Below are 17,239 nucleotides of genomic sequence, written 5' to 3'. Positions count from 1 at the left end.
TTTAAAGTGCGCCACAGCCACTGCTCCTATTGTGGTATCAATCTCAATTCCCCCAAACCCCATTCACCATTTGATTAAAAGAAATATTCAACTCTGCCAATACGAGACCATTAATTTACAACATTAATTCAAGGTCATTGTATCATCCACTGATTTCTATGCATTTTTTCCTATTCTCACATTAATAGCATTAAGTTCTGAGCCAAAATATAGAGAATTATAATTAAAGGAATGTCAATAAAAGAATGTCATGCTTGTTGCCTAATCCAATGTGGGGCATGATGTGTTGCCTATACCCAAGGATGTTATTAAAAAACTGGAAAAGAGCACAATCTAGCAAGTATGCACTCAGTTAGTTGCAACTTAAATTGCTACCACGGTGGTGGCGTTTTTATAGCTTTATTGAAAAATTTCATCCCACTTGCGTTTCACGCACAAATGCGTCTTTCGAATTAGTTAGTAAATACAGTAAACAAGTATCAATGATTAACTGCACAAATTGCCAAAAAAAAGTCCAACTCAGTCCAGGGGTTCAAATAGGAAAATGTTAGCTTAATAGCAGAGACAAGTTTTTTTGAAAACCTCACCGTAAATTCCGATAGAATTGCAAACATATGCGGTGATTTTCCCGGAATGCTAGATTCAAGAACAAGGGAGGTTTTCTCTGGATGGTTTTAGCTCAGATTAAGGATGGATAAAGAAATATAATCAAATAACATCTTATCCAACACTAATCAACAAGTTTAAGAGGCTCATAAGTCAGGCTTGTGAAATTGACGATTTGAAGAGTTTTAAGACCATTCAACTCTGATGCACTGACTTGCAACCAAGCCTACTATTTTTGTAAATTATCAGTTGAGCTCAAAAAAGATTTCCTTTGAACATGCAAAACACAGAAAAATAATCAAAAGACTATGCAATAAAACCTGCGATCTGAAAGGAGGCAGTCCAGTCAACAGAATTTCAAAGTCAATCATGTACTACCAATCAGTCCTCAACATGGTGCGTTACAAGTGACCTTGCAAGAACATTGAGTAAGTCAACCCTGTTGTGGAATTTTATACACTCCTTTCTATAGGAGAGACTCTTTGGAATGTTTCAAAAGAGACAGGAATAACCATTGCATAGCTTTAAAGTAATCTTGGTCTCTTGTGACAACTAACTGTGGGATTTTCAACACATTCCTTGAAGGAATATATAGGTATATCCTTAGAGTTATGTGGTATACTGAAGGGTTTAGGATAGCCGTGCATCACATAGCGATGTTCAAGAAATCATCAGGACCCAATTATAATAATAATGGCTATAGACTTAATCATGGACATATTTTTTCAAGGATGTTCACAGGCAATGCATGTATCACAGAACTAGCCCTGAATTTAAGTAGCTACTTGGGAGAGTTAGCACCATCGCTAAGTTAATTATGACAGCATTAGAATGATGTTTCTGAAAAATATTCCCGCTACACATTGCTATCCTTAAGTATGAAAAGGCATACCTCTCTACCAAGAAAGCTAGTAGTAATGTCAGTTATGCGTGTAGTAATAATAAAAGTACTGCTCTGAAGCCATTGGCTCAAAATATTATTCAAAACTTTGATTCAGAGTGTATTTTAACCAGAAGAGAAATGTAAAACATCCAAGATCGATGAGTTGTGATGTCTTAAATATTCTTCATTGACCCCTTCATTCATTTTGAAGAATTAAGATAAATAATGAAAACAACATTCTTAAAGAACGAAAGAATACAACATAATCATATGTCTTAACATTTATATTCTATTATTAACCAACCTATTGCCATCAAAGCTTTCCCAAATATTTTCCTCAAGATAAGTCTTCTCTGCAAGATTCACGAGAGCTGTTTTCTTTTCTTGAAATAGAGAGTCACAATATTTAAGGTTTTCCCAACTCTCATTTGCCATAATATTTTTTCCAGATCAAGTGTGTCTTCCTCCAGTGGCTGCCATGGATCTTGGGTATGAGTCGTCCAGGGAAGAAGATTACCAGAAAAACGATTCTAATGAGCAACCGTATGAAAGAGTTGGAACTAAAAGAGCGGTCCTCCAAGTCCCTTCTAGCAAATGTCTTAGACATTGATGATGACTTCCGTCATGGTGGTACCTTACAATCCAACAGTGCTGCAGCATCAGCTGCTGTTGCCTCTGCCCCAGCTACATCCTTGTTTCGTGGTGTTTCCTCTTCTGGATCTGGACTTGCTGTTTCTGCTGCAGGGAGTGGATCTATTCCAGGCACAGGTGCTTTCACTGCGACTCCCGATGATGCCGCATCCGCAGCCGCTGCAGCCGCAGCTGTTGCTGCTGCTGCAGCCGCTGCATCTGCAGCTTCTCGACGTTTGTCTCCCCCACCCTGTGCCCTCACCCAAAGGGAGCTGCAGGCCATTCTGCGAGAGCTTCAGTTCATAACAAACCGCATGCGAAAGGCAGATGAAGAAGCCGAGTTGATAAGTGACTGGAAGTTTGCCGCAATGGTAGTTGACCGTTTTTGCCTCATTGTCTTCACATTATTTACAGTCATTGCTACGGTTGCAGTCCTCCTCTCTGCACCACACATCATTGTCCAGTAACAAAGGTTCAGCCTGCATTATAGGCTTTTTCAGGCCTGTATCTTTTTTGGCACTAACCCCAGAGCACCTTCAAGGTAATTTGGGAACGATGAGCTTTTTTCTATGATGAAAAGTCAGTAGATCAAAGATATTATCCTGCACCAATAGAGGCAATCAAATTCTACAAATGATTCCCTTTTAACATCGCCGAGAAAAACTCTCAAAATTAGAAAAAGTGAAAAAGTCAAATGTGTTGGTTACACCCTTTATTGTTCTTGGTGGCAATTCAGAGAACACCAGGGACAAGAAATTGCTGTTAGGGCTGGTCTCTTAACTGCATGTTGTTGTGACAAAACTAATGACATTTTTATATATGGAAATTCAATAGACTGAATTGGTTGCTATATATCAATTTTATAACACTTGTGGTATGTCTAATCGCTCAATCTTTCTGTTTAAGGAGTGAAAGTTAATTGTTAATGATTCCTGAAGATTGAAATTATAGCTGTCCCATAATACACACATAGATTAAAAGCATAGGATGATATTCAGGCTAAATTAGTCTGTTTTAAATGTGGGATATGTTGCATTTTGGTTGTAGGACCAATGTACAAAGTTATATTGTTATAAATGAAGGAAGCCTGTTTACTTCATTCAGAGTGACATCCTTCCATGTTAAACACGAATTAGTCGATATATCTTCAGACAGGTAGGTTTTATAATTATCTTCCCGGTAACAATAATTCATTCTGTGTTGTGAACCATAGGATAATACTCAAGCAATGTTAATAACATGAGTGACTGAAGCAAGATTTTAACAATGGATTTACAAAAAATTTGAAAGGATGATAATTATGGTAATTCAATTTTTATGAAAAATTTGCCAAAATTTTTCATCCAATTAATTAAATTATTAACAATCAGAACAATTGGAGGATAATCTTTCGTGAAAATGCACCATACACCCCTATACCTGTCTCACAATGAGTGTTTGTAAGTTCATGGTGTATGTCTGTGTATCTGAATCTACAAATATGCCATGGCATCTACGCAAGAAATTTGGGAAGGTCATTGGAAAAGTTCAACATCTGAGTATAAGATCACAAACCACACTGAAGATCAATTTCCCAACACCTACATGAATGCACAAAATTTTTTCAAGAATGCAAAATGTTGACCTATTATTAATAACCTTATTTTTATGTGTGATTGAATTGCTAATTATAAGAAACTAATGTTTTAGAGATCGACTAGAATTTTTGATGAATGCAAGCCAAGAACTGAAAGTGTCAAGAGTTATATCTCATATGCCTCACAAAACCAAGAATTTGATATTCCAAATGGCTCAAGTTCATAGGTAAAAGTTGAATACTGCATGATTTTTTGTAAACTACCATAAGCCAATTTTTCATTGCATTTCAATGTTGCTCTTAATCTGTTTCCCAAGTCAACATACTTTGCATCACAATGATTTTAAGAAATAATTTAATTTTCATGTAAAAATTATGATAAATTCTTTTCTTTAAAACAATTTCCTCAACCAGCACAATAACTGCAAACACTGCTTAAAATTTTGGCATCATTAAAGTTTTAACACTGGAAAATTTTTAATATTTGGTTACAAAATAAGTAAACAATTATGAACAATGCTAATAATAAAATATGCATAAATGAAAAACCCACACTAATTTAGCATACCTACATGCAAGACAATCTTACAATTAAACATTTCAGTAAGCCTCATTTGCATACCTGTTTTATCTTATTACAATCTGGTGCATATTTTCATAATGCTTCATATAGTCTATATAGTTCATCGAAATTATGTTTACTCTCATGAAAAAGTAATTCATATCCGAGTATGGCTTACAACTCAGGTACATATTTACATAAAAATGTAAATGAAATCATGTTTATTGTGTTGTCCCATTAGTAAAGAAATATAAAAGGAATGAGATATTTAAACTGACTGTTAACAAAGGTTGTGTTAATATCTAAATCTTTCATTGCTCTATTAAACATTAGAAGTAACTAAATCTTCAATTTAAAAAGTGATTAAGCTTATTAATTAATTACTTTTAAGGGTTTATCATTTACAGGGATTTTTTAAAGAATGAAACCTATATAGCATATAAAGTACTAATATATTCTTGTATAGAAGTTACTCTGTACCTATTATACTTCTATTACAGAAGTTTTTGGTTCAACTGATTTAACAATGAATTTATTTCCAATATTTTTATTAAATATTTTATTAATTTTCCATTTTCAACTTACTAAGGTCCAATTCAACCAGGTAAAATGCATGTGGATATAAATTTATAACAACAAACATCTCATCAATAAGGCAGGCTCATGTCTAGATTGATTTTGGTTTAAGATATTGTTTTAATTTGGGAACTTTACTTTAAAATTTCTGAACTTAAAGTGCGGGCCAGCCATTTTAATGATCAGAAATTTTTCAACTGTAACATGAACTTCTTTTGTAAAGAATTGCCATTTACGGTATCAACTACTACAGACATTTTATAAAGAACAGTACTGGCAATAAATGGTAGTTCTCAACAAAGGTTATGATAAGTATTTTTAATAACAGCGAACTAGGATGGAAAAGATCACTAAACATTTAACCAATGGTATTGGTTGTGTTAGATGAAATTTATTTCCTATTTTGATGAAACTCAATACAGATTCATCAAAAAGGATATCATAAAATGGAAAATATACTATATTATACTTTAATTTATATGAAAGATCCTCTGGGCAATAAGTAGAAAACACCAGAGTAGATTGAAAAATTTCCCAGATTTTCCTATTTTTGAACTGCTATAAGATGTTTATGCTCAAGTAATACCACGAGTTCTTAAAGCTACATTCTTTGAGAATAAGCCAATTAAAAAGCAAACATTCCTGAATAAATCACTTTTCATGCAGGAATATTGATAAGTGAATTAGTGCATAAAAGCAATGAAAGATATAATACCTATTCAAGAATAAATCATTTGTTACTAGCTTGCCGCGGGAAAATGATGTAACATTCTTACAATGTAAGTGAAATTTTCAAATGTAATAAAAGACCTTGTTACAACAGTTTGTCAATTTTTTACCAACAATTAAAAAATGATTTTCTATTATTATTATTCAACACAATTAAAATGGCAAAAATGTACCATACACACATGCCCATTCATACATACATACACACATACACCATACAAACAGAGATACATAAATGCATATAATAGTGTCAAATATGTATTAATAAGTGTAAATGCAAAAATTATAATTTTATGACAATAAAATTTAATACTTTGTATCAAAGATTTTAATACATTATGGGATATATTGAGATTGTGTAAATGAACTTTTAATATTGAAATGTTTGTTAAATAAATCCTGTGTTTTGATTTGACATATTTTTATAAATGACTTGTAAATGCTAAATGTTTACACCCTATATAAGACATGTCAATTGTTTTTTTAAAAATTACCATCACATCTCATCAACCCAAAACCCAATGTGAAAAGATATCATTATTATATTTGATTCATAACTCCTTCGCATGATATTTCACTTAATAACCCATTTAATAATGAATTATAAAAATCATTCTTTGTTACACTAGAGTTCATCTCTAGTGCAATTTTACAGAATGCTTGCATTCTGTAGAAGTGCTTCATAACCATTACAAGAGCTATAACAATTCTGTAAACGATTTTCCATAAATAAATTTTAAAAGAACTTCTCATTGAGTAATGCATGTATTTGAATAATATAGACAAGTAGTTGAGCATATAAAGGTTTGTAGATGACGTAAAATTTGGAACTGCATGATAAAGTGCACATTAAGCCTAAATCTCTTCTAGCCGTTCATTCACCAGAAAATCTTACTTTGCTGTGACAGTGACTGCGTTTAATCATAAATAAAAATGTAATATGGGTGCACATGAAATATTAGTAAAACTTAGTGGTAGATTTCTAATTCTGAGGCCATAGAGCTAGTGGTAAGAGCTCTGAGGTCACTGGCAAGGGGAGTACCTATGTACAACTTCCTACAAGCCTATCCTAATTTCATATATTTTATTGACTTTTATGTACATTTTACTACATTCACCTAGTGCTGCCAAGATTTCCACTATTAAGGAAATTTATTATTAAATTATTTCATAAACAAATAATATATACACATGCCAAACTTAATACTTGGGTATAAGCTTCAATAAATTTGCATTGAAGAATAAGCATGTGAATAATTATGATTTTAAAATGCTTCAGCATGCTATGATATGAATGCTAAATACTAAACTGTCATTTTTAATAATCATATCAGCATCTCATTAGTAATGTGACACAAATTAACATTATGCAAAATAGATATTACTCTAAGAAATTCAACTGGCACAATCAGACACACCCCATAAAAACTTTCATTGAAAAAAGCCATAATATAAATCTCTCATGATTTCACCTATATTATGAGTACATTTAAATCACCCAAACAGTACGCTGTAATATTTCAAGGGAATATCAACCATAGTTTTCCTCATACTAAATGTTAAATATTTTAAACAAACAACCATGCAATGCCCATGCCATAATTTATATTCATGTGTACACAGACAACTCATTACTCTAATATACTACTCTAGTAACCCTTGTGTGACATTTTTTTGGATAACTAGGTTTTTTTTAACTGCAGGTTGTGTACCATTGTGGAATTTGATTATTTCAGAGTCTTCCCAATATTACATACAATGCTGACAAATGTTTTGCATCAATTTATTTTTCCCAAAAGTTGCATTTTATACTGAACCTTTAAAAACTTACATAACCCTTATTTATTATGTATTCAGATCTTATTTCTCTGTTATGTTATGTTTTAAGTTTGCCAACAATATAGGTTTTTCCATGTGGAGTCAGAACCTATTCAAAATTGTAGCATATACGCAAGGTTTACTAATACAAGCATAAAGTTAAAAATTTCAATATGATAATACATATTTCTATTAATTAACATCAGAATATAACTAATAACTTGCAATTCCAATGCTATATTTTCCATGTTTTCCAATCTTTGGTAAACTTGAGTGTGTAAAACTGAACGACAAACAATTGATAAATATGATCTCCTCATTAAATTGATGGGATCACTTATTTAATTTATAAATAAATACAAAATATCTGTGGGCAAACATTGAATCAACAGCTTCTTCATCAACGAGTATGGCAACATTTATTTTTCTTCCTTGGTTTAATACAGCAAAATTTTTTAGTTAGAATTACATAATGAATATTGAAAATTATCATTTCTAGGTGTTCCAAGTTTTAATATTCTTAGTATGCCTATGACTTAATATATGACGACAGTGAATTTATGACATGCCATAAGATTTTTTTACCTTTCATGGAAAATTTCTGTTTACACATGCATGCATAGTAATCTAATGATGTAGGTCAATAATTTTACAGTAAAGAATGTGAAAACAAAAAGGTCCAAAGTGTACATAGGCACTCCGAAAAAGAAACCCTAATAAATTTCCAATTAAACTAATCATGTTGCATTAAAATTAGCCAAATCAATTGATGAATACGGACATAATGTGACCATATGTAATTGGAACTAATATCTTCATTTGCAAAGTAATTTCTGGAGGAAGAGAGGAACCATTCAGCGAAGCAGAAAGAAATGTCTTCAAAACACCTTTAGCTAAGCTGGAAGTGAAGGAATTTCTTTTTGCATATTAATCAAAAGGTTTCAAGAAGAAAACAAGGATGCAATTATAACTGATGGTGATTTCAATAATTTTGTTGAAAATGCATGTACCTTAAATACACAGTACATATTTTACGGCAAGACAGTGAGTATGATGCCATCTGGTACTATTATGTAGATCATTGGGCATGGGAAATATTAAGTCTCAAGTGTTCCACTAAAGCAGCAATCAAGAAAGAAGAGATGATAGGAGGATATTCAAAGGTAAATTTGGAAGAGTATGATGCAGATGCAAATTGGCAAAGGGTCAGTTGATTCTAAGAAATTTCCAATGTATCTAAATTAATTAGGTTAAAATTAATATTACCAACAACTAGCCAGCCAAAAATACGTTCTAGATATATAGTTTTCCTGATACATTAACTGCTAGAGGATTTCATTGGTATAGTCAATATGATAATGAATTTCATGTCTATACATTGAAGAGAGATGGGGAGTGGACGCTTAAAATGAGGGCCACTTACATCTTAATGGTATGAGAAATAATCTTAACCCTACTGAATCCAGAAAACTATGTTTACAAAATGCATGGCAACTGTATGCCATGATTATTATGTATAAATGTTAAATAAATTGTTACATTAAAATAATAGTTGATTGGTACATATTTGCATATCTCTGTTGTACAGAAAATTTGAATTTAAAGAACCCAAAATTTTGATGTAATATGTTGACTAATACTTTAAGAGGTGGATTACGCTGTTACTGCATTAAATAAAAATTTATAACCAACTATTCATGAATATCCTCCCTGGATGACATTTTAGCAACATCATCAAAGTAGGGATGAACATGAAGGGAGACACAGCAAAGAAATTGGTAGGTTCATATTTATGAAGCACAAGAGGCATATCTTTGGAGTGACATGTGCATATTAAATAAGGAAACTAACAACCCATTAATTTGTCGGTAGTAAAACAGTTGAGTGAAGCACCTGCTGTTGACCTTTGCTGCAGAAATTAACCTTTTGCACTTTTATCACTATCATATAGCTAGGGGTATTCTTAGAAGTATAATTATTATTTAAACGTAAATGCTTAGAGTTTGATAATTATCATAGAGCATATAAATAAGTTACTAATTTTGGGGGCTCGAGTAAGACACCAGAATTGCTTATTTCAGAGCTAAAAGAAATTTTGCTGGTATTGACAAGGTATTCAGAGTATACTCCAGTAGCCTTGGTCATGATGCACTCCATGCAATACCTATAATGCATTATAGCATGGAAGGATTTCAATATCCACATCATTAATATTGCAAAGACATAGGTATTTTTAGCATATGTATAGTAACCAAGCTTCCAAGTTCTTTTGACTTGATTATATTTTACTTACTTTTACCTAACTAAAAGTTAACCCAGTGTATGAGGTCCCAAGGGGAATACTTCGAAAGGGACTAAGGCCTCCTCACTGTTCTAGGTAGGCTATTTTTCTCCAAATATTTCATGGCTGGATCCTTCCCAGACAGACAAATGTATTTCACAAATTCATCACATCTTGAATTCCATTGCCATGGGTTCTGATTCAATCCACATTTTACCTTATTGTGTCGGCAAACAAGATTAAAGTCTTCAATGAATCCTTTGAGTTGTTTAATGTATACTATTTCCTTGATATTTCTGTATAAAAATGCATTCTTCACATCAAGATGATTTGTATACAGGCCCACAGACTGACTAATTCATGTCAGACTAAACACACACTGAAAGTTAAAATACATGCAACAAGTGCATACATTTCTTTATAATCAATTCCCTTTTTCTGTATTCTTTCATCACTATTTCAACTTAATGAATTTGGGAATGTTGATCAACATTTCCAGATTCATTATGTTTTATCTTAAACACCCATTTGCTACGAATTAGTTTCTCCCTAGTCAATCGCATTGTTCAACTCCAAATATTTTTTTCTTTGAGAGCATTCATTTCTTCACTCCTTGTCTCATATTATTTTTCTTGGTCATACACTATCTTCAATTTCATCATAATTTTTGGGTAAATATTGCAAGAAGACAAGAATTGGCTTCGCATACAACAGTCCTCAAGATGCTTTGGTTGACTTCTCATTCTTCCAGTGCATCAAAGTTATAACTGTTCCTTTACTCCCATTCCATCTCAATTGACTATTTTTTTTGAAACTCCAACTTCCCTCTGTAGAATTGTAGTTTCATCATCATCCAATGCACAACACTAAAAAATTCTATGGTTGTCACAAACTGTAATGCCTCAAATAATGTCTCCTCTTTGATCTATACTTCCAGATTCCAAAGTTATTATCAATTAGTACAATAGCCCAGCGGATACCACTGATAGCACTTTGTAATTCTAGATCCAAATTTCCCTACAAGTAGTTCCTTGAGAGTCCAACCTTTGTATAAAAAGTATCGGCGACAATCTTTTCCTGATGTGTGGGTGAAGTGCTGAAATCAGACCGTTGGTGAAGTGTGTGCATGATCGCAGGTCGTATGGTTATTGATAAGATGCCATGGCATTGCCATGATTCCCAAACCCTCTTACAGTCCCGACTTTGCACCAGCAGACTATTTTCCATTCCCAAAAGTAGTGAAACCCTCCCTCCCTCAAAGGAGACCACCATGGGACCGTAAGTGCCATGAAAGAAGCTTGCATGGATACACTTAAGGACCTCCTGGTATTCAACTACCAGGGAGCCTATGAGTAGTGGAGAAGCCACTGGCAACAGTGTGTTGACACTCAATGGATGTACTTCGAAGAATTTTGAGGCATTGTATCGATATCTGAAATAAATCTAGTTTTCTGAAATTTTTCCCGATACTTTTCATACAAACCATGTACGTGGGTATACAACTCATTCAAATATTTATAACTTGCTTAGATTTGGGTTTTTGACCACAGAGGTCTGTTGACAAGGTAAATTGCTACCATGACAGCTTCAGATAAGGGCTTCCTCATCAATCCAGAACTATGAAGCAAACTTCCTTTACTCTGATGATGTGTCTCTTAAATTTCCCAATTCCATTTGGCCATGGTATGCATCTCATAGCGGATTTAAGCTGTATTCCTCAACCCTCAAAATAAGCCTCAACTTAATTTGATATGCACTCCCCTTCATTGCTGCATTAAAATCAGCTCAACTCATATTAATGAGTAGTTACCACGGCCTCGTAGATCTTGACAAAATGAAAGGCTTATAATTTTTATTATTGCAAATGGGTACCCGCAAAGTGAGTGAAATCATCAATGAAGGTTAAGTTTTAAAAGTTTCCATCATATGATAAGAGGGTTGATTGGCACACGTAGATAATTGCACTCTAATTGACTGGGACATTTTCCTTGGTTTCCACCTTGGTTGTGTGGTCTGCCTTCCTTCTATGGAGGCATTGTTTGTTTTTTCAACTTACAATCTTCAATCTTGATTCCATACACTCATATATACTCAACTTTTTCCAATCCAGTCCTGAATCCTAGTTTTTAGTGCCTAAGTTCTTCAGCTTATGTTGTCTAATAAGCTGAAACTCTTAATTTCCCCACAGTCAACTTGCACATAATTAAAAGGTACCCATACAGCAGGAATGTTTCCTTTTATGATGGCATCCATGCTCTTTTCAATGATAATTGTGAAAAAACTCATTACTAACATATTTACAGAAGTTTTCTAGATTGAGGACCACTAGCATTTGAGACATTTTAACACTGCTCTTAACTGATGCAATTTGAGTCAATTCACCTTAATCCTTCATAGTCATCAACTGAACTGATTAAGCAACATTTAATTTTCATTTACATCTTAAGTGATTCGATATTCATGAGAAAAAAGCATTGTCATGAGGTGTTCAGTTGAAGCAGAATCTAGGACCCAATAATTTTATTTTTAGTATTTTCCTGATTAAAAGTTGCAGTAGCACGGTGACATTTCAGATTTATCATAAAATTATCTGAAAAACAAAGTACAGGGAGGATTTCTTTCTCCATTATCTCTGCATTGACGAAATTGGCTTGTTTTCTTTTCCTTAAATTCCTTCAATTATCATCCTTAAGCCTGATTATTCCAAGAGTGTAACATTTGTTTGGAAAAATGAACTTATTTGTTCATTAATTACCAGTTCCTGCTCCAGCTTTAATTCTCTTCTGATATGCTTACCAGTATTTCCAGTATATAATGAAAATTGGAAGCTGTAGACTACACTTCAGCCTTCACCGACTCTTTCTTTCCTTGGAACTTGCCTCCTCATCCAAAAGATGACTTTTTACAAAGGCCTACATGATTAGTCTGTGAAGACATAGTAAGTAAAACTTGGATATTCCTTCAGTGGGAAACAACTAAGATTCTGCAACATAAAAAACCTTGCTCATCATCAAAGATTTTACTAGCCCTTTCTTGACCTACTTACATAACAGCACTGTCATCAATTCCCTCATTGTAAAAGCTTCTTTGCCTGAAGCAATTCCCCATATATCACTAATACTTCCTTGGAGTGTCTTGGTCCAAGACACTTTCAAGTAATGTTAACTGTTCCACCAGCTCTAGTTTTTGCCCTCCTATTTTAATGCTCAACTTGGACTTACTCCTGATTGAAAATCTTATTACCTTTGTTTTTCTTACATTGATTGGCATCCCATACCCATGATACTGATTTTCTAATGTACTCATCAATGATTGTAACCCCTTGGCTGATAGTCTAACTAAAGCTTGATCACTAATTCCTAATTCTGTGATATATTCTTCCAATTCCTTCCATCTTTCTGATCATCTCTTATGAAATTTACAGTTTCCTTATCCTTTTCTTGTTTACTCTTCCCATAATTTAATTTGAGACTTTCGATAGTTCTCTTTTGATATGTTCCCATCTCCCTGTCCTCATTTATATAACTTTTTCTTTTGTCTCCTAGTACTTCTTCCTTTTCATCTGGGTTAATGTTTCTTCATCCCGTTTACCTTTCCTATCTTATCCTCTTTAAATTGGGATTACTCATATACTTCATTAGCACTTAATTATGATCTGAATCCACATCTGTTCCTGTGAAACTGTTCCCAACTATAATTTGGTCTAACTGATATCTCTCTGAAACATGGGAATTACCCATGTACACCTATGCCTATTGTGTAGTTTAAACCAGGTTCTAATTTTGATTAAACCCTGTCTCCTGCATAATTCTATTGCTTTCTCCCAACGGTATTTCCTTGTTCCTACACTGTAATCCCCCACCTAGGCACCATCTCTCCCTTTGCCTATGCTACTATCATATGTTTCCTTACAGGAAAATCCGCAATTATTTCCCCTAATTGATGATATACCCTATTTCTTCCTCCCCATGATTGCTTGTTGGCATGTAGACCTGAATAATGACCACTTTCATTGATTCAGCTCTTACTTCTACCATAATATTCTATCACTTGCCTCCTCTATATTTACAGTGTTTATTTCAGCCTTGTTGTTCAATACTAATGCTATCCCTTGCTGCTACTCTTACACTCAGCTGTATTTTACTCTATAACTGTCATTTCAGTACTTCCCCCACTGTCATTCCATCTCACCCCACACAGCCCTGAAATATTTTTATTTCCTCGCTGCATGCCTATATTTTCTTATTTCCCTGCCCTCAACATCATCAAGGCATTCCAAGTCCCTATTCTATCTGGGTCAGCACACTTCTGCACCTTCTTTGCTGCTGTTGATTCCACTATAAAAAATTTCATGTGATAACTACAGCAGAAGCTTTGCCTCTCCTGCTGCCAGGCACAACACACAGCCCAGTGGGCTGAGTACTGTAGTTGTCAGGACTCAAATTTAACTCTAATGCCCATCATTGTCTCATGGAATAATTGATTGAGGTTGTTACCCATTGCATTCATCAATAGTGCTTCTTATGTTCTTCCATCACTCAAATGGCTATCTCACTGGGATGAGAGGCCTTTGCAGCTGTCTCACTGAGGAGCAGACACTGACTGCATGGACTGTCTTTCATCTGGCTCCCACCCTCCAACCTATCTTGTATGGGGAACCCCACCAGGTGCAATCATCATTGCTCCCACCAGCATATAGCTCTAGGGGACATCAGAACACACAAACTCTTCTACCATGTCAAGGTTAAAGTCCTTTGGCAGGGGTGTTGCATGTTGTGTGTGCCTTTCCTCCGCTATATTTCAAAGCTGCCACATAAATTGTTTTAAGAAATGTGTCTCCATTGTTTCCTTGCCTGGATAATATTTTGGAAAAAGAAGTTGCTAATGCATGCTAAGTTGAGTAACAACGTCCTTCCTTTTGATCACGTATTCTATTCCCTCTGAACATTTCTTCCTGAATCTGAATGCAGTATGCTTTTCTTTTAATATTCCAATCAGCTTTTGGCAGACTTCATAAAAATGGGGGTATTGCATTTTTTTATCATTTGTCTGCAAATTGAAGGTTTGTTCTTTTCTTTTGAGATAATAATTCCCATTATTTAGCTTCTAAGTACATATATGGGAGTTTTTCCTATCAAATCAAGAGCATTTTCATTTTAAAAGATGCCCAGTTTGAAATTCCCAGGTATTATAGTCATATCCATAAAATGATGATTTAATATTTGTCCTCATTATTGTCTACCTATGCCTTGTTAGTCAAAACTTGCAGACTCACTCAACATAATTCTATTCTCATCCTATTCTGAACTGCACTACAATAACCTTCACTATTTAAGAAAAAATGTATTGAATTCAATTAATGTGTTGGCTAAAATAGGTTTCTTGACATGCATACATAGGGCAAGTCAGAAGGCTATACTTCCATTATCCTTTTATTATAAGTAACAATTAATTATTTTTATAGTCACATACTATCACAGCCATTGAAACATGATACATGATATAGATAACACACCTAGCAACATTAAATGAATGAATTCTCAGGACCCGTAAGCTACAAACATATTAATGAACATATTTGTATCATAATGCATGTAAAATATGAATCAGTAATCAAGCTTCTCAGTCCTTAAGTCTCAATTTTACTTCATTGAGTATGCCACCAAAAGCAATAGCTATAAGTGAACATATAGGAGAAGAAACAGAAGAAAAATAACTTACTGAATAGCTACCTTCAACATCGAAGAACATCCATTCCTTTTAAATTTAAAATCATAAGCAGGTGTTTGTGGGGGTGCCCTTCAGAATTACTCATTCACGTTACAATCTTTTCTTCCAAAAATCCAAACAATTCAAGGGGCTATGTCACCATTCAGAATTTCCATCAAAAATTATCGTACACAGTCTCAAGCTGAAATGTCTGGAAAATTCTTTCACCTTCCTGAACTTTTAAAAAATATGATTTGATAATGCCCTCAATATGTCTTCCAATGTAAATTATGTAAAGAAAAAGCTGCCACCTAATTCAGTCCTCTTATTATGTTATATGATTTCCAATATTCTTTGTGTTAGAAATTCTCAACAACAGTTGCTCTCCATCAGCAATGACACATTGGTAGACTGAAGTTCAACAATTATGAAGTAAAGGCTCCTTGGAGATAATTTCCCAAAATGTACGGAGTGTCTAACACATACTTTGCAAGAAGGATAAGAACTCCATGATGTTATACATGGACCATACAAAGCAAAAAATGGCACTCATTCTCTCATGCATTACAAACCATTTCAGTGGCAGCAATGTAATTAACTAAAATTATTCCTTACTGTTGACAATAAATCATAATGGATGCCTAATTTTTACTAAATAATTATTTAGTATTTTCCAAAATTTCCCAAGTTCATGCAGATCCCTGAGAAAGCTGTTTTAGAAATGCTATAAAAAAATGGGACTAACGCCTTTATCAAAATATGGTGGGTTCCTAACTTTCTGAGAAAGCATTACAATAAGATGGAACCTCGGCTCATACCACATATACCTATATAATAAGGTAAGTAAACACTATCTACACAATGATTCAATGATTTGCTGCAGCATATTGTATTATATTGCTCAGCATTTCATGTGATACAACGGTAACCTTTGTATCAGGAGCCCAGTCATTTCCTTTCACCTGGGAACCTCAAGCTGCACAGTTTGGGCAGCGGTTTCTTTCCATTTTCATGGCTATTTGTCATTTCCCTTCCATCAAACAAACAAGTGATGTTGTATGAAGCAAAAATGATAATGCTAATTCAAATCAATGGGTTTTATCTTATGTGAAATATGAGAATGTACATTTTCAACACCTAAATAAAATATTGGTTGATGCTTCATCAGTTTTGTGTTGCAGGTCTTTATATGTTTTCCTGAAACTATCAAATGTCAAGGCCGATTGAATAAATCTCAAGGCCGGGCAGCAATTCTTTTGGGTCAGAAATAAAGCATTCCTGAGTAAGAAAAATTCCTACACTTTTAAGTATTTCACAAGTGAAGAAGCACTTATTCCATAAGAATTGTGATAAGGCTATTGATTCAAACGCATTATCATTTTAAAAAAAACCAAAAACACAGTAATCAACCCGAAGGTCGGTTTGGTAGGTGATGGTAGAGTTCACCCAGTACTAAGCCCGAAGGCGTGTGAAATTCACACATCAGGGTAGGGGGGCCAGTTCCTTTCCCTGTGCCGGTTATGGTTTCTCAGAAGATTAGGTATCCGAAAAATCACAAACCTTGGATGGAGCTGTAGGTGCCCCATGAGGCTTACCCGGGAATCGAACCCAGGCCCTCCGGCCAGTTGTCAAACACTCTACCCCCTGGACTACCGCAACCCACACAATCATTTTGAATACAAAAAATAATTTCAATGAAAATTATATATATAATTAATTAATTCAATAGTTTCAGCCTCAACTTTGTGGAAGTTCATTTTAATAAATGAAAAAGAAACACTTTGTTCCAATCCACCACTTTATTACAGGTACGACTAGTTTCGACGCTACGGCGTCATCCTCAGGTACCTACCGACCTTTTTATGGACG

General features: G+C 34.1%; 1 protein-coding gene across 9 annotated transcripts in view; it reads left to right on the top strand.

The window, feature by feature from the left end:
• The window catches only part of LOC139687446 (neuronal acetylcholine receptor subunit alpha-7-like), a 72,774-nt gene extending 66,463 nt beyond the window's left edge, over nt 1-6,311 (top strand). For all 9 annotated transcript variants that reach the window (XM_071584665.1, XM_071584632.1, XM_071584615.1 and 6 more), the window contains one exon: nt 1,939-6,311. In XM_071584665.1, the coding sequence (XP_071440766.1) occupies nt 1,939-2,586 (648 nt within the window). In that variant the 3' untranslated portion in view covers nt 2,587-6,311. The remainder of the gene's footprint in view (nt 1-1,938) is intronic.
• The last annotated feature ends 10,928 nt before the right edge of the window (nt 6,312-17,239 follow it).

This window comes from Hetaerina americana, unplaced genomic scaffold (assembly GCF_022747635.1).
Source record: "Hetaerina americana unplaced genomic scaffold, ioHetAmer1.1.p SCAF_1, whole genome shotgun sequence".
Taxonomy (NCBI): Eukaryota; Metazoa; Arthropoda; class Insecta; order Odonata; family Calopterygidae; genus Hetaerina; species Hetaerina americana.
Note: the sequence above shows the minus strand (reverse complement) of the source record. Positions and strands in the feature narration are given on the sequence as shown.